Raw genomic sequence first — 18,553 nt, 5'->3', positions numbered from 1 at the left:
GCTGCTCCCCAAGGAGTGGCCCGAGGAGAACTGGGGGCCTTTCCACCTCCTCCTGCCCTGCTCCCATCGCACAGGCAGAAGGAAGCTGGGGCAAGGCTCTGGGCCAGCTGGGGAGGAGAGCGACCTTGGCGCCCAGCCCCTGCCACTCGCCCGTCTCCCCTTTCAGACCCCATCGGAAAGTCTCCTCGCCAAGGTCTAAAAGTAATTTTCACATGGCTTAGAGCAAACTTCTTCCTGGGGCTATTTGCATTATTATTATTATTAATTATTGTAATAATTACCTCTCCCATGCTGCGTGGCCAAGGGGAGAGAGCATGAGCTCTGGCCGGCCTCAGATGCATCCATGCTGCAGTCTCCGGGGCCACGTCATAATTCTCTGACCCTGGATGAGCTACTGAACCTCCGTTTCCTCATCTGTGCAGAGGGCCACATACCTGCCTTGCGCAGTTGTTGTGAAGACATAGCGTTTAACTAGAAACATCGGAAGCATGTTTGACCCCTCTCTCCCTGTGCCCCGCGTGCTCCCAAGTCTTTTTTTTTAATCCTCACCCGAGAATGTCTTTTTATTGATTTTAGAGAGAGAGGAAGGGGGGAGAGAAATATTGATGTGAGAGAGAAACGTCAATCAGATTGGTTGCCTCCTGCACGCACCCCGACCAGGGATGCAGTGCAAAACTTAGGTACGTGCCCTGACCAGGAATCAAACCCACAACCTGTTGGTGTACAGAGGTGACACTCCGGCCAACTGAGCCACATGGTCACGGCCATTCATCAAATCTTAAAAGTTTCTACTTAAAAAACACATCCCAAGTCTGCCCACTCTTCCCCATGTCACTGTCCCCATTATCTCTCACTTGGATGCTGCAGTGACCTCTTGCCTAGCAATGTGCTTCAGTTCCTGCCTCTCCCCTCCCCCTGACCAGTCCATTCTCTTACAATACCCAGAGAAAATATTTACAAGGCCAATCAGATCACATTACTCCTGTTTAACCCTGCCCCTAACTGCTGTTGGAATAATAAATCAAACTCCTTAGCATGGTCACAGGTCATAACCCGTAACCCCATTTCCTCTCTGAGCTCATCCTCTTCCACTCCTCCCTGGGGATTCCCGCCGCTCCAGCCACACCAGCCTCCCTGCAGCTCTGCAAGAATACCAAGGTCTCCTCCGCCACTGGGCCTTTGCACTTGCCCTTCTATCTGAATCACCCTCTCTCTAGATCCTCCCCCAGGCGGCTTTCTCACCCATTGGCTCTCAGCTGAACGTCACTTGACTATCTTGTCTAAAACATCCTCAACAAACACACATCTATTTGAAGCGCACTTATCTGTATCAGACATTATTTAATAAAAAGTGTATTTGTTTATATTCCCCACCACTGATGCCAGTGGAAGTTCTGTGAGAGGAGAGAGCTTGTCTGTCTTGCTCACCACTATACCCACAGGTCTTTGAACTGTGCTTGGCACCAAAAAGCCTTTTAATAGCAAATGAGCATCAGTATCAGTTGTCGAATGAACAGATGTGTCAGTAGTTATCAGTTATTGGTACCTACATCATTATTGAGTTTATTTAGCACATTCTACTTTATACAGGACTACACAAACATAGTCTTTTTTTGTCTTCCTAACAATCCTACAGGATATGGACAGGACCAATATTTCCCCCATTTACAGATGGGGAGACTGAGGTTAGAGAACTTACATGACGTGGCCAAGGTTTCAGAGCAGGGAAGTCAGGAGCTTCATTGCCTTTCAGTGTCTTGCCCAGAATTCTTTAGGACTGAAGGGCATCAAGCTATCCTACTGAGACGTTCAGGCACTGTGCCAGGCCGGCAGAGGTGAGCGACATTAGGAAACAGAGGAACCTTGCAATGTTTTGAAATCACACTAAGTCTTCTCTGTTTGCCCAGGAAACTGGCAGGAAGACAGGAAGTCAGGGGTCCAGCTAAGCTGTGCTTGGATAATCAGTCCCCAGTCATCTAACACGGGCTGTCCACTGACTGCAGGAAAATCCAAGGAGCTGGTCCTCAGAGAAGCCAAACCCTACGCCCCTGTATCCCCTAGGCAGACTCTGCCTCCTTGCAGCAGAGTTTGAGGCTCCAACAGCAAGCATTCCTCACTCTTCCCGTTAGTAGAAGCCACATTGGTTAGGTATTTGATGGCGACTCCCGCAAGTCAGAGTTCTCGTTGTACTGACGACTGAATTGTATACTCCCCAAAACTTATACATTAAAACACTAGCCCCCAATGTGATAGTATTTGGAGATGAGGCCTTTGGAAGGCAGTTAGGGTTGAGGTCATAAGGGTGGGGTTATGATAGGACTAATGCCCTTAAAGAGACACACCAGAGAGCTTGCTTTCTCTTTCTTTCTGTCATATGAAGCCAGGAAGAAAGTCCTAACCAGAACCCAATCATGCTGGTGACCAAGTCCACCCATCTGGGACTTCCATTCTCAAGAACTATGATAGCCTTGGCTGGTGTGGCTCAGGTTAGAATGTTATCCCATAAACGGAAAAGTTGAGAGTTTGATTCCCAGTCAGAGAACACGCCTAGGTTGCAGGTTTGGTCCCTGGTTGAGGATATACGAGGCAACCAATCAATGTTTTTCTCTCACGTTGATGTTTATCTCCCTCTCTCTGTCTTCCTTCTCCTCTCTCTAAAAATCAATTAGCGTGTCCTCAAGTGAGGATAAAAAATTGTGATAAATTTCTGTTTAAGCCACTCAGTCTATGGTATTTTGTTATGGCAGCCTGAGCTGACTAATATACTACTAGTCTAGGGTTAGACATGAGACCCAGCTTTGTCTCTTGAAATAGAAGAGGAAATCTACTGAAAGATTCTGGGAGAGGTTGTGCTTTCCAGATAAAAATAACTATTTAAAGAGAGGTCTTTGGCTCTATGCCTTGCTTCTTATCTTCGGACGTGGCTGTGATGCCTGGAACAGGCAGCCATTTTGTAATACTGAGGCTCACCATTTGCATGGTAGCAGAGTACAAAGTTAGCTGGGCCCTTGATGGCCAAGTGAGTTGAGTAACCAGCATTGAGATAACCTACCTTCAGATTCACTGTGATCTGAAAATCTATTTTGGGTTTGAGTCACTACCAAACATTTCGTTACCTATAGCTGAAGTACTCCTAACTGAACCTGACTCCTCTGGGCCCAAAAGCTTTACAACTTCATACCCCTCTCCTCCTCCCCACCCTTTCTTCCCAGTGGTAGGTCATCTTCAGCAATGGCCTTGGGTCTGAGCTGGGAGAACTGAGAGCTAGGAAAGGAGAGATAAGTTACCACCATATGGTCTGCATGCATGGAAGTCTGCCTGCCATCCCATGATGTTCTGATCTCTGCTACTTGGGGATACCTCCAGTTCTGAGTTTGCCTTCCAGAGTTAGAAGCATCCTTGAGCAAGAAAGACCTCTCCCATCTCTGAAGAGAAAACATCTACTTCTTGGTCACATGGCTGGTAGCTAGGACCTTGCCATGATTCTCACGGAGACCCCTATTCCCAGCCTCAAGAAGCCCTTGAAACTTTAAAGTTCGAGGAAACTAAATTTGAATTCTCCTTTCCAAAACATACTAGATGTCTAATTTTGGTAGGTCCTTTTAACCTCTCTGAGTCCTGGTTTCCTAATCGGCATAAAGGGAAGATACTATTATCTACCTCATGGGATTGTTGTAGGTTAGAAAGATCCAGTAATGTGGTAGGGAGAAATATAAGATAGTGCCCTAGATTCCCACCCCCTGGTATACAAACCCACATAACCCCCTCCCCTTGAGTGTGGGTGGGACTTTCGAATATGAGGAAACACTCACTCCTGTGACTATTGTTATTTTACATAAGACTGTCAGAGCAGACTGGGGAGAGACTCTCCTGCTGGCTTTGAAGTAAGCTGTCACGTTAGGAGAGGTCCACGTGGCTCGGACCTGAGGGCGGCCTCTGGGAGCTAAGAGATACCCCAATCCAACAATCAGCAAGAAAACAGGACTTCAATCTTACAGCTGCAAGAAACTGAATTCTGCTAACGACATAAAAGAGCTTGGCTTGGACCCCGAGCCTCAGATGAGATCTAGTCCCTGCAGGTGCCTCGATTTCATCCTGAGGAGACCCCGGGCAGCAGAGCCAGTGGTGCTGTGCCCGGGCTTCTGACCCACAGAAACTGGGAGATAACAAACGCCCGTGTTTTAAGCTGCGAGGTTTGGGTAATCTGTTACACGGGAATTGAAAACTAATATAATAATCTTAGTTTGAACCAAATTGCTATTTGAGTAGGTCAAAAACAGTCGAGCATGGGAAATTGCACATGGTTCAGCCTCATACAGATGCGAAATGCCTAGCGCTGTAGCAAGCACTTAATAAATCCACTGTTATTATTCCCCTGGCTCCACTGAAGAATGCCTTGGCATATTCAATAGCTGACCAGACCTCTTTTTCTAGTACTGGCTTTGACAGCTGCCTCGCTGGCCCCAGGCCCTCCTTCCCCAAAGCCGCCCTCATCAGAAGAAAGCCTTCAGAGCCCATTCACACGCCTTCTGACAGGCTCGGGGCACGCAGCTCCCGAGCTAGACTGCCTCTCCTGCCCCAGGGCACCAAAACACCAACCTGAACCGACAGCAGAAAAGAACATCTCTGGAGCAGAGGCAGCAACTGCCCACAAGCCCCCCGCCAGCTGGTCCAGCTGGTCGGTGAGGGCAGCCGCTTGAGAGATGCCAGCAGTGCTGAGCAAGTCTGCCTCTGGACTCCACCTTCCCCCCTTGCCTTCTCTAAAGGTCTCGGAAGCCCCACCATGTGGAAGTGTGCCTTGCTTCTTCCAGCAGGACCCTGCGGAAGTGCGACGGTTTCCTGTTACATAAAAAAATGCAAATCGCTCTTCCTAACCAGCAAGCTGGTCCCGATCCCTGCATCAGATGACATAGAAAGTAGAAAACTAGTGTGGCGCTTGGGGAATGGACAGTGCACGGGTGGGTTTTGACTGAGTGTACAGGGAGGCGAGCCCAGTCAGCCAAGGTCTGGGGCAGACCAGAGGAAGACCAGTTTTGTGGCTCACACTTCCACAGTGGCTGCTGGTATCTGGTTCCATAAACCATCTACCTTCTCACTCAAAACCTCTAAATGGATCAGATCTCCAGGCCCTGAGACTCAGCTATAGAGACAGATTTTTTTTTTTTACTTTCAGGTGCCAAATAATAAGCAACGTAAATGACTATTCATGGATTAATCGTCTAAGGTAAGTATCACTATACTTCCTCTGTAGAGGAGGAAAGTGAGGCTAAGTATTTTACCCAGCGTCACAGGGACGGAACTGGAATTTGAACCGAGGTAGAGAGAGCCCACATCCCAAGTTCTTAACCGCTGAGCCCAAAACACAGGGACTGTGTGATCTTTGGTCCTAAGATCATCAAAGTCAGTAAAAACCAATTATTTGGGAGTAGACTGGAGGTTAGCCCGGGAGACACACGGACTCCCGTCCGCCCCACGGTGTCGTCCGCCTTCAGCAGCGGCTTGGTTGGCCTCTGCTGCGATCCTGTGCTGAGGCTCTGACGAGCCCCTTTACCAGGCAGCTCTGCTTGGCTAAGAGTGCCCTAGGCAATAGTGGGGGTCGGGCCCTCCCTAAGCAAGAGCAGAGAGCTCCTGGGGCCACAAGAGGTGGCAGGGACCTGCCTAAGGAGCAGAGAGGGCGGGGAACTGGGCCCCAGTTCCCTGAAAACACGGCCTCCCTCGACCCCACCTGGCCATTCTGAAGCCCCCTGGAGTTCTCACCCCACAAACCCCTCTGCCCATCCTACTGTTCCCTGCCCACCAGCAGGTGTCAGCTAGATGCTAAGTGCAGGGGCACCCCATAGCCTCCTCCTGGGGCCCAGTCAGTGCGGCCGATGGGATGCAGGGCAGAGGACCTGACTCACATTATTCGGTAACTCTGGAGTATAGAATACAGTGGAGAAAACCATTCTGTTCAGCTCGCCCTCCTCCCCATCCTCCTCCTCCTCCTTTTCTCCCTGCTCCCCCTTCTCCCCCTCCCCGTCTTCTAGAACCTGGACAGTTGGACTTGGTTGAGGCAAAGAGATGGATTTACAATTTCAAACCCACCTAGATTGTTTTCTGGCCTCCCCTCTGTCCCCGGTGACTCCCCACTCCTCACTCTTTCCTATCAAAACCCATTTTCCACCCTCTGCCTTTCAGAGACCAGGAACAGCGCCTGGGGCAGCCCTGCTCAGGCTGATGGACCGTGGGTCCCAAGAGGGAATGAGCACCAGGGTTGATCTCAGAACCACATTCCCCAGATCTCAAATGCATCCCTCGGTACCTTTTAGGCAAAAGATCTGACACATCTGTTTCCAAAGAGCAACCAGGAGGGGCCCAGTATTGCTGCCTTACAATGATTGATGATCGTTGTAGCTACTTATTGAGCACCAAGAGCCAAGCAAGTGCAAAGTAGTGTGTTGGTTACTTCCTGATCCTCTATTCCTGTAAGTTAATTCCTCCAACAGTATTTGTCAAGCACCTGCTACGACCTGCCAGACACTCTTCCAAGCATATGAGTTACCTGGCAAATGAGGTTTCTCATTGTTTGCAAATGGGGGAAACCTAGGCTAAAGTCAGCCCCAAGTGGTGGAGCAGATTCTATTCCAAGGGGTCCAATTCCAAAGCCACAATGCATGTGCCTCCTGCCTCCTCTCCTCACCACTGGAGGAGAGGCTCCTGGGCCTGAGTCAGGGGATCTCTGCCCTCAAATGCTCAGATAGTTGCTTTGGGGGAGGAGGGATGAAGTCTACACACCTGAGATGTCTTCTGAGACTGAGTGCTCAGTATGTGAGTGAGCCCATGGCCCAGCCTGAGTTCTCAGGACCCAGAGGACCCAGGAGACAGTGATGTAGACTGGGTGTCTGGTGGGTGAGTGGGTGAGGATGGCTGGAAGTGGGGGCATGAGGCCAGGCTTTTTGGGATGCAGGGCGTGAAGTGGCAGAGATGAAGGAGGGCTGAATCTGGATGAGGAATGGGTTATTGTTCATGGGCTTGGAAGTGGGAGGCCCCTGAGACAGCTCTGACACAGGCGTGATTGAAGGCTGGGGTGGGGGGCGGGGAGTTGGTTACAGGGAAGTGTGACCTGCTGGGGAAGGGAGGGAGGGCTGTGGCAGCTGCTGATGGCTGAGGTGGTGAGACTGGAGCCAATGGGCCGTCAGGGTTCTCCCGGCGGAGCAATGGCAAGAGGCATATTGCACTGGGAGATAATTCTGACAGCACTGTGTGTGGGACCTCGGGAGTGACACATGGGAGTCATCACGGGAGCCCAGCACAGGGGGGCAGCTACGTTTGACATCAACCCTCACCCTCGCTCACCCTCACCCCCCGGCCCCTCCCTCTCTCACCCCCCAACCCAGGTCCTCTGGCTCTATCTACACCTCCCCACCGCCTAGAACACCGGGGTGGAGGCTGTGAGGGTGGGTGCAGGGTCCGACCGAAGGGGCCCTAGAAAAGAGGATGGGGTGGGTGGACCGGAATAAGGGCACAGCCAGGACTCGAGTCATTTGGGGCAGAGGGAATGGCTCCGGGGACCTCGAGGTGGGCTATGCCTAGGCCACAGTGCCCCACACGGTCCCAGCAAGACAGTAACCCTAGGCCAGCCACAGGGTGACTGCACTAGGGAAAAGTCCCCCCATCTCCACCGATACCCCTGATTGCTTGGGGCAGCTTTCTCCTCCGATAGGAGAACCGGGCAGATACCCAGCCCTGCAATGAATTTACCCCCAAAGCCTGTGTGGTGTGACTGAGGAGCCTGGGGTGGGAGCTCACAAAACACACGCCCCCTCCCCTGCTGGACTCTAAAATTACACACTCAGTGATCTAGTCCTCGGGCTAAGATTTTGTACCCAAGTTATTGTCTTTTTTTAATGGTACCACTAAAATTGTTATCAATTATCCACACCTCTATGAATGAGTCAGTCTGATCCTTTTCTGGGAGTCGGTTTCGTTGTTGGAGGTGAGAAAGGCTTTTAGGATCGCGGGGTCTGGGACGGTGAACGGGTGGGGAAGGAGAGGGTAAGGGCGCTGTGGGGAAAAGAGACGAAAGGAGGGCAGGAAGGCAGGGGCCGGGCACGCCTGGGAGGGATGGGGCAGATCACCCACTTGTCGATTTGGGGAGGATTTGATGAGAAGTAACCTGTGCGAAGACCTGGGTATCGCCTTTCACTCCCTCGCTCTCCCGCCTCTGGAGCCTGGCCCCCATTCCTGCGTCTCCATCTCTCCTCGCGGCAGCAGCCCTGAGTGCAAACTTTCGGGTATACGACCCCAAGCCTGGCTTCTAGTCCCTCGTCGCCACCCGCGGGGCTCTTGCTAGACAGGCGGGGACCTAGGCGGCGTGCGTCCTGGAGGCGAGGACGCGGCCCCGGGGCTCCGGGTCCATGGGCGGGACAGGGGGACCCCGCCAGCGGGCGGCTCACCTGCAGGACACGGTGATCTCCACCTTGGTGGCCGGGATGCTGCCCGCCAACGAGTCGAACTCGCTCAACGACGTCATGTCCTCGGGCTGCTCCATCTCCTAGCGCGACCCTCACCCCAAATTAGTCAGCCCTTGGGCGATTCACGCCTTCTTCCGAGCAACTGAAACCCCGGGCTCGCCCCCTACTCAGGAGCTGAGGCTGGGCGGCGAAGGGAGGACAGAGGAGCTCGAAGAGGGGGCGTGGGAAGTGAGCGAGGGAAGGGGGCGGAAGGAGCGGGGGCCGCGGATCCAGGAGGGGGTGCGGGGACCGCGAAGAGGAGGCTGGGGGCCCAGCGGAGCTGCGGCGCAGCTGGGCGAGGCGGAGGGGCGAGGGGCTAGGGCGCCGGGAGGGACGCGCGGAGCCGTGGAGAGGGGCGTGCGGCTTCGGGCGGGGGCAGAAGGGATGCAAGAGAGAAAGGGGGCGTGGGGAGCTGGAGGGGCGCGGGCGGCGGCGCTGGCGGGACGCGAGCAGCGCGGAGCCCACAGCGCCGGGGCTGATCGCCTCTTCCTGGGTCTGGGCGCGGGCAGCGGCGGGGCTGGGGATGCGGCTGCGAGCGCCACCTCCTCGGCTGGGGCTCCGGCTCCGGGTCACCGGAGCTGCGGGAAAATCAAATCTGCCCAAAGCCGCCGCCTCCCGCCACCCCGGCCGGGCTGCTAACGGGGCGGTGAGCGCCGGAGGGGGCTCCCGCAGGGGCCGGGGCGGGGCCGCGGGCGGGGTCTGCGCGCCCGGGTGAGTGTGTGTGGGAGCGTGTCTGTGTGTGCGCGCGTGGCAGGCGTGGGGACGCGGCTCCAGATGCTGGGAGCCTGGAGATTGGAGGGGGCAGCCTGAGACGGTCCTGGCGGGGCGCGTCTGCATCTGCGCGGACCCCACTCCCCCACCTCCTTGTGGTGGGGCCTCCACCTGGGCGGGGGGAGGGAAGGGGTTGTATGAACCCAGGGCACCTGTGCGAGAAGGGTCTAAACGGGGGGAGGGGCAGGTACAGGTACAGAAGAGACCCCGCACACATACCAAAAGTGTTGGGGAGTTCTCTGCCGAGTATGCCCCCGTGCAAAGTGTGTGGGGGCGACCCTAGAGCCCCGAGGGGCCGCCTCAGGTTTCTAGTGAGCGCCGTTGGGCCTAGGAGGGGTCGCCGCCTGGGCTGGTCCCCACTGCCTCTGACTCCTGCCCGGCCTGGCCACGCCATCGGCCATCTAGGCCACGCGCCAGCGCCGTCCCCACACCTGGCCCTTTATGACCACACGCCTGAACCAACCCCGGGTCTAGAAGCTTCCTCCACTAGACTGGGAGGGTGGCCTTAGAGCTCCTTGGGCTTCTAAACCATCAGCACGGAGTAGGCGCCTGCTGTGCCTGGGGCTCTGATCCCTGCCCTGGGAGCGAGAGGGACTTTGAGGCACCTCTCGGGCGTCCTCGCTCCCCGGCCCGGCCCCACCCAGCCCCAGCTCGCCCTTCCGGGCCTGGGGCCGCGGCGCTGTGGCAAATTCTCTGGGATGCGCACGCAAACTCGTTTCCAGAAAACCGCCTGCAGCCCCTCCTCAGCCTGGGCCTAAGCCTTGCTGAGACAGAGCCTGCTCCGCCGCCCACCTGACTTGTCTCTGTGGCAGGGGCGGGGCGCGGGCGGGGCCGGGCCGAGGATCCCGGAGGCCTGACCCCGGAGAGCCACGCCCCCTGGGTCCTGGCTTTGGCAGCTGGGCCCTAACTGGTGATTGTGTTTGAAGTCAATTTCCCAGCCCAGCAGATACAGCGTGCGTCAAAGATAAACGGAAGGAAACACTCCTAGGCCTGGGTTAAGTGTTTTCCTTTTACCCGTGGCACCGTACTGGCTGGACTCGGTTCTGCCGCCTGAGACCGACAGCAAGGGGCAGGGGCTGCACGGCTGGCAGGGGAGGCCCCACTACGGGTCAGGCAGCTCACTCTCTCTACAAGGAGAATAACTGGGTCTCCTTTCCTGAGGGATACAAAACTGGGCTTGGAATCTCTATGTCTTTCACACCCCTACCCCCACATATCTGTCCTAGACACTGCCCCAAACGCCCTTGAAGAATACATTATTCATTCATTCCACTAGTGTTTACTGAATGTCTGCTGTGTTCTCGGCCTGTGCTAGGGCCACTTGGGAAACTTCCTTGAGAACAACGATAAGCATCATTATGTTTTCAAAGGGCCTACACTAGGCCAGACATGCCCAGTTTTAAATCCTCAGAGTAATTATAGGTGTGAGTTATTATTATCTGCATTTAATAAATGAGGAAGCTAGTGCCCCGAGAGGCTAAGTAGCTTGCCCATGGTCACCCAGCTGAGAACTTGGCAGTGTGAGAATTCTAACCCAGGCCATTGGAAACTAAAGCCCGACTCTGAACAAGAGACTTGAGTGCCTCTTTGGATGGGGCCAGACAGCCGAGTGACTTAAAAGCTCTTTCTGACACTGGGCCATGCTGGGGAGGGCCGTAACAGGGAGCCATGGAAGACTGTTCACATAAGTGGTCAAATTGAAGTTCTACTGTAGAACCTTTTGATGTGGCAGCATCTGTAGTTGAAGCCCCTGGGTCTCTCTCTAGAAATATTCTCGATTTGTCTCTCTCTAGTCCCTCTCAGTCATGGCATTTCCACTGCTGGCTCTTTGCCAAAAAATTGTATTAGGTACCTGCTCTGCACCAGGCACCATCCTAAGCTCAGAGAATAAAGATGCACAAAGAGCAGTATTTGTCCCCAAAGAGTCCCCAGGCTAGTGGGGGCCTAAGACACGCATGTGGGTCAGCCCCAGTGCAATGTGAGCAGTGCCTTTGAGGTGTTACAGGCCCTGGGAGTAGAGAAGCACGACCCATAATGGTCCTGCCCCAGGAGGGCCAAGGGAAACCAGAAACAGGAGGTGACATTGAAAAGGACAATGAAGATGACGTCTGGTTTCCCTGAGAAGCAGACCCTGGGAGGAAGATTTGAATGGGAAAGCACTGTGTGGGGAGTGTGGAGGTCAGACAGGGACGGTGGCCAGTGACCAGGGCGGACAACCAGGACCCATCCTCCCCGAGAATGAGACCATGCCTGAAGCTCAGCCTGCCAGAGGGGTAGGGGAGCACGGCATGTAGACACCACCTGAAGTCAGTCACCGGTTCAGTGGCTGGGGGCTGCCTCTGGAGGGCGTTCATGCCCTGGCCCTTCTGGCCTGACCAGCACAGAGTGGCAACGCAGGTTCCAGAAACCAGAAAAAACTTCAGGCAGACACATGAACACTGGCACTTGGCGATGGGGCTGGAGCACACGGAGAAGAGGCAAAGTTAGGGCATTGACAGGACAGCGGCTGCTACAGACGATGAACTTCTGCCTGGAGAACAAGGCTGAGCAGGCACTCCTGGCGGAGGACGAGACTGATTAAAGGCCAGAGGGCTGTGTTTGAGGACCCTAGTGTGGCTGGAGCACGTGGTAGGTCACAGAGGGAGAATGTGAGACCAAGAAGTGAGGGACCACGATGTAAGGCCATAGGCCTCGACCTCCTCCAGGCACAGAGGCTTTTCAGAAGGGGGCACAAGGCAGGCTGATCTGAAAGACTTTGCCCAACTACACAGTCAAGCAGTGAGCCCCAGAACACAACACTTGCTGATCAGGTCCAGGGCAAAATGTTCACAGTTCCTGCTCAAATGAATTGTTCATGGTTCAAAAGTGGCCCATGGGCATTGCCATCCGTTAGGTCGTTTCTCCTTTGAGAGATGTAACTGAGGTCCCTAGTGATGTCCACACAGGTCAGCAGGGGCTGCAGCCAGGTTAGAGTTAACCACGGCCCCGGCCCTCCCCTCCCGGCCAAGTAACCAACACTCGTCCCTCTGATTAAGAACTGCGAGCACGGAATGGGCCATGCCCAGAAGATCTGGGATCATCAGCATCAGCATTTTGCCTTCGCCATCTAAGACTGCAAACACGCTCTCCTCTGACCTAATCCGTGGTGTTAATGACGGCCAAGCAATTTTGAGAGGCAGCTCTCAGCATTGATAAGGAGAGGAAAAGCACCACAGGGCTTTGGAGGCACAGCTCCTCACAGACACAGCTGCTGCCCTCCCTGCCAAGGCTCCATGTAAACACTGAGTTTACATCCTCCTGTGTGAAGCTGGAGGGGGTGCTAGGAGAAAAGGGACAGAGAGGAGAACAAGGAATGTGCATGGGACAGGGAGGTGGGGGCTGCCCATACTGCACCTTAGAACAAACTCGAAAAAGGTGTTCTTTACTCTGGGTAAATGCAGCCCCAAGCCAGCCAGGGCCCATGGCTTGTGGAGCATGGCCGATGGGTTAGTACTGAGCCTCCACTTACTCCCTCGGCAGGGTGTCCCTGTGCAGTGAATACCCTGCCCCGCCACCCATGGCAGCCCGGGAGAGAGAAGGAAATATAGAGAGCATGGCAGGAACCTGAAACCACAATGACAGTAAGGAAATGGGTGAAATGCGGTGTCTGATTCCACCCATAATAGAAATGCTAGAAGGGGCTTGGTTGGAGACCATCTAAGTTAAGCCTGTTCTTTTACTAAAAAGCTTAGAGATGGGGAATGATGCACTCAAGATCACCCAACTCTTCCTTTGATAAGAAACTCCACTAGTAACAGCAAGGGCAAGTACCCAAGAGCAGTGAGCACCTGACTGGGAAGGGATGGGGAGAAGACACATTCTCTTGGGTAGAGGAAGAGGTAAAAGCTCATCACAGGGGTCTCCACACCTCCAGCTCCCATTCCTCCTGGAGGGCGGCAGTCTCACTTGCCAGATGTTCCACCATCCCAACTAAAACCCCACACTGGCCCTGCCTTCTCCTAGATCATAGCGCGGGCTAGCTCTGTCCACGTTTCACCCGGACAAAGGGAAGCCCCAGGGCTCTCCCGCTGGCCCTGCAGCCTTTCCTTCCCTTAGTATCCACCCCTCCCACCCTGTCCTGCCCCACCCTAGCATCTGTCTGCAGCCCAGCGGCTACTGACTTCCTCTCGCACTTCTCATGCTCTCCTTTTCCTTCCAGCTACTCATGCTTGTCCGAGAGAGAGAGGCCTGCCTGCCCTTACAGTCCAGCTTCTGGAATATTCACACCACCCAGGGCATCCGCTTGAACCAAAGTCAGGCTGTGCCTCTCCTCTGCCTGAGACGTCCCCTGGCTCCCATCTCACTCCGCTGGAAAAGGACTGACTGGGCTGCAGGCCGTCCCCACCCGTTTTCCTGACCTCTCCTACTTAATCAGGCCTTTCTCTGCCCCTCACTGGCCCCACTCCAGCTACACTGGCCTCATGGGCCCTGCAGGCTCCTGTCTCAGGGCCTTTGTACCGCTAAGTGTTCCTTAGCCTGGAACACTTGCTTCTGGGTCCCTCAGGTCCCTGCCCACATGCCCCCTCCAACCACACTGTCTAACACACTGTCTTGTTACTCTCATCCTCCTGGTCTTCCTTCACTTTTCCTCGTAGCATTATTCTTGTCTGTTCCCTCAGCAGAACCCAGGATTATGCAGGCAGGGATGTCGTCTTATTTGCTGCCACATTACCAGTTCCTAAGACAGCCTGACACAGAGTATGTTCTCAGTCTGTCAAATAGCAAGATGGAAAGTCCACTGCCCCAGAAACACGGACCCTTTCATAACAATTCTTCAAACAGGGCCTGAGTCCCCTGCCCCCACCCCAGTGCCTCCCCCAGCCTTCTGTCCAGCAAACATTTATTGAGCACCGGCTATGAATTCAGTTATTGAATTGACAACTATCAGATAGAGAATCTTTGGGCCCTCGTGGCCAGGACCACAGAGAAGGGAAGGGATTCTTATGAATTTATTTTTGCTTACTGAGAACATCCCATGGAATAGGCACAGAGGTGAGAACTGGACACCCATCGCACACATAATCCTCAGAGCAAGTCTGTCTGACAGACCTGTACTTCCCGGTGCCATGAGCTCTGCTAGACGAACTGCGGATAGAGATGATGGAGACCAGTCTCCTTGAAAGCTCCATCTAGTGGATTGGAGCCTTCGTTTTGAGGTTTTTCCCTAGGAATCTGTAGAATAATGGGCATTATCTGCTCCATTTTATAGATAAGGAAAGTAAAGTCTGAAATAGTTCAGTAACTTAACTTGCCCAGGCTCACACAGGGAAGTGGTAGAGACAGGGTGCGAACCCAGGACTCTGTGGGGCCGAGGCCCCTGTATGTGCCCGATACCTTGCAGCCTCCTTCCAGTCCTCGCTCGGGGCCTGTCCAGAAGCCTCGGTGTCCCCCAACATGGCCTGGGCCCCTGCCCTCACAGGTCCACAAGGCCCAGCCCAGCACACGGTCTGTGTGCTTCCACTTTTCACCGTGTCCCATGCAGACGTCGGATTAGAGACAATCCAACTCACCTAAATTTTATAGATTTGGAAACTGAGTCCTAAAAAGGAAAAGAAATTCGCCCAAGGTTGTTTTGCCAAGAAGCAGCAACTACAGATAAAAGGGAATAGGACCTCTGATTAAAGTCAGTTTCCAGGATCTTTTCTTCTCTCACTGCAGCTCTTTCAAGGGCTAGGCCCCCTTAGATGTCTGTTCATTGATGAATGCCTCCGTGCCATCTCTGGGCCTTCCACAACAAGGGCAGAGGTGACTGTACATCTCCCCATGCCCGCCATCCGGCTTTCACACCCAACCAGGGCCACCGCCCGGGCTGCCCTGGCTGGTACCGCCGCTGCTCCCTCTCGGCCAGGCCCCAGTCTTCCCCACCTCACACATGCCGTCTCCTCCAGGGAGCCAGCCCGAGTTCTCCCAACCTGACTGTATTTCTCCTTCCACTGAACCCCCAAAACACTTCTCTATTTTCTCCTCTTCCCCCTAGCAGGGGGTATGCCTGAAGACCTTTGTCCTTGGACCTTGGTCCTCCAAAGCCTGGCCTTTCCCAGACTTCGGCCTCTGGCTTTTAGCTGGATTTAATTACATCTGAAAACATTATCGGCCAGTCAGCTAGTCTGCTCTTGGGCTTCCTGAACTCTCTCTCCACCTGAAACAAAACTGTTTCCTCTTGTTTGAGCACCTTGGGAAATGGAGACTGAGTCCTCACATTTCTTCAGGAGCTCAAAAGCACACTGCGCCCCTCCCTGAAGGCCCGGCCTCCCACCAGCACACTTGATGCCTGGGTGCGGGGAACAGCTGGATGTTTACCTGGAAGGCCGTGATCAATCCCATTCACAGAAACCCCTCTCATCTCTCCCCTGCCTCAGTTGCCATGGGACCTAGGCCTCAGGACTCTCTGACCTCCCCACCTCAGGCTAACGGGTGGAAGTCAGAGGTCAGGGGCTGTCATCTCACACCAGCCCTGAGATTGTCACTGCTGCTTCTTAGCATCTCCCCTGGCTGTATCCACACTGGGGCAGCCTGGAAAGCTACTGTGGGTGAAACAGGCTTTTTTAAGCTATAAAATCATTTTCATGCTGAGCTGCCTGCATTTGCCTGCCTGCCTGCTGAAGAAAACGGAAACGTGCACAAAATGCCACCAGCCTGGCTTTGTGCAGAAGCTGAAGTCCTGGCGGCCCTGCCCCTGGAGCCTGCCTGCATCTCCAGCTGCCTGCTGTGACTTCCCTGGGCTTCATTAACTCCGGGCCTTGCACTGGAATGGGGAGCTCATCAGACACACTTCACATATTGCCTCCTCCAGCCCTGGCTAAGAAGAGTTGCCCTGATTACAGGGAGTATGTGTTCCCCAGTTCTCTGATAACTCTATCAGGAGCCAGGGCAAGGCTCAGGTGTCAGGCTGGGGGAGCTGCTGCTGGCTGACAGCCTCTCAGAGGCCGCCTGCCCGTCTGCCTGGGGGCAAGAGGTAGAGTGCTGGTGTCTCTCCGGTCTCTCGTTCATGTTGTGACCTTGAACCCCTCACTGTACCTCTGCTTCTCAGGTTCTGCCAGCTTAAAATATGGGGTTAATAGTACCTATACTCCCACCCCCTCCAAGTGGGTATGAGATAAGGATGTGCTGGGAGTTACCTGGAAGAAAAATACCATCAGAAAATTGTCCAACTTTAGACCAGAGGGACCCTTCTGGCCAAGGCCCCTTGTTCTACAGATAGAAAAACTGAGTTGGGGGAAGGTTGTCAAGGTCACACAGTGATCTGGCTTGAAGACCAGTTTCCAAACTTTTTGACCTGGAGGAGGGAGCAAAGAATAGTAAGGAAGCCGTCCCTGTGGGAGTTCAGGGTATGGCGGAAGGCGACAGCAGACCCCTGGCCACCTGGAGCCCGCGTCCTTGAGGTGGACTCAGGTATGAAATGGACAGCACGCTGCCTGTGCACAGGCCTCAAGGATCAGATGGAATAATGCATGGAAATCTCTGGCCCCTGGTATGTTCCCCAAACACGAGGTCCTTCCTTTCTTTCTCTGGTTTTATGTTTAACAGCATCACAAATGCTTTCAAAAAGGGAAGCACAAAGGAAACGTTTTCTCTTAGTGCTGAATGCTGCCAAAAAGACAATCTCGAACCTTGGATTCCCTTTCCCTTGGGGACTTTCCTTACACACTGAATGTAAAATGGCCATTTTCCCCGTCAGCATAATGAGGAAGCAGAAATATTGCTCCCCCGCTCCCCACCACTTCTGCTGCTCGGAGCTTTGTCACAGGTACGGGGCCGGCAGCTTCTAATGGAGCTGTGGCCAGGTCCTCGTGGAGAGGAAAGTGGTTTCTGTGATTCGATGAGTGGTGAGGCGAACACAGTTATGACCCAATAAACACACTGATCAGGGCCGTTTGTGGATGTTCTTCCCTTCCTCCGTTCCTCCCGCTAGGCCTTGGCAGGCCTGGTTCAGGCTCTGTTTGGAAGGACCCTGGAGACAGCCAAGGCTGGGGCCTCCCAGCCAGCGTGGCCTGGGGACCCTTTAGGACAGGGCAGTAGGTGTGACAGTCCCGCCTGTGAGGCAGGACATCCAGTTCTAACCCCTGCTTTCCGAGAAAAAATCATCTTCTTTCTTTCACTCATCTTCCTCATTTGTATGTCAGAGGAGGAGGTAAGAGGGCTGAACTTGGGACCGGAAGTTCCCAGTTCAGGTCTCAGCCCTGCCTTCTACCAGCCATGCAATCCTGGGCCCGTTATTCCATCCGTCGATCACTCTGTACAAGCCATCAGGCTGCCTGCTTCTGGTCTTCAGTTTGCTCACCTGCAGATGGACACGATAATGCCAACCTCGTGGCTGGTTTGGGGGATCAAGAGAAAGATATATATAAGATGGTTCCTCAAACCATGGAACAGAGAAAGGGCAACAATAGCTTTTCATTTTCTTCTAAGGCTTCCTCTGGTTGACCATCTCTGATTCCATGAAAATATGTGCTGTTGCTGTGTGTTAAAAAAGGAGCTCCAAAATTACTTGTTGAATAAAGGAATTCAGCTGTAAAGTGAACTATTAAGTGGCTTATAGGGAACTGTCTCTCTCTGAGGAGGCCTGCTATGGTGTCAGCCCCTGGTCACAAGGGCTCACCCGGCCTTACTGTGCAGAGCCTTCTCCACCACCCAGTGCCAAGACAGGAAAGGGGGGTGGTCAGACTTGCAGGCAGAGCGCCATCCTCAGCCTGCTCAGTGCCAGGCTGACACCTCAACCCCTCAACCCTGGGCCCTCGCGGTCTGAGCAGTGGCTGGCTGGTTTTCTCCCTCCAAGGGTGGCAGGCCTGGCCTAGAATCCTGGAAGGCATTAGGAGACCTACCTTTCAAAGAAGCCGTAGTAAGGCTAAACTGTATTCGCAGTGGCCTCTAGTGGCAAATTTTCAAAATACCATACATGCTGAATGGAACCGGCAGTTGAAGGCATCTTTTCAGAATGAATGACCTAAATTCAGAAATTCCAGGTTAAAAAACCACCTAGTTCTGATCTTTGCTTGATGAACCAAGAAACCAAGTCCAGAGGTAAAGTGATTCCCCAAGATCACGCAAAAGCCTCACATCTCTGTCCCCAAACCTTGCCCCAAACTGGCCTTCGGTGATTTCAGAGGCAGTCAGGGATCACGAATTACCCATCTGGAAGAACAAAGGAGCCAATTTCTAAACCAGACCGAGCCAGCCTTAGAACGAGTCCTTGTTTTCTTCCAACTTTGCTTCTCTCCTATCTGCAAAAGAATGTTGCTAGAAGACCCCCT

General features: G+C 53.8%; 1 protein-coding gene across 3 annotated transcripts in view; it reads right to left on the bottom strand.

Moving 5' to 3' along the window:
• CPNE5 (copine 5) overlaps positions 1 to 9,117 on the bottom strand; it is an 86,203-nt gene extending 77,086 nt beyond the window's left edge. For all 3 annotated transcript variants that reach the window (XM_053671468.1, XM_053671469.1, XM_053671471.1), the window contains exon 1: positions 8,436 to 9,117. In XM_053671468.1, coding sequence (XP_053527443.1) covers positions 8,436 to 8,530 — 95 coding nt within the window. In that variant the 5' untranslated portion in view covers positions 8,531 to 9,117. The remainder of the gene's footprint in view (positions 1 to 8,435) is intronic.
• Between the last annotated feature and the right edge of the window lie 9,436 nt (positions 9,118 to 18,553).

The sequence above is a fragment of the Artibeus jamaicensis genome, unplaced genomic scaffold (genome assembly GCF_021234435.1).
Source record: "Artibeus jamaicensis isolate MK-2021 breed Jamaican fruit bat unplaced genomic scaffold, CSHL_Jam_final contig_1803, whole genome shotgun sequence".
NCBI lineage: Eukaryota > Metazoa > Chordata > Mammalia > Chiroptera > Phyllostomidae > Artibeus > Artibeus jamaicensis.
This window is presented reverse-complemented; position numbering and strand designations above follow the sequence as displayed.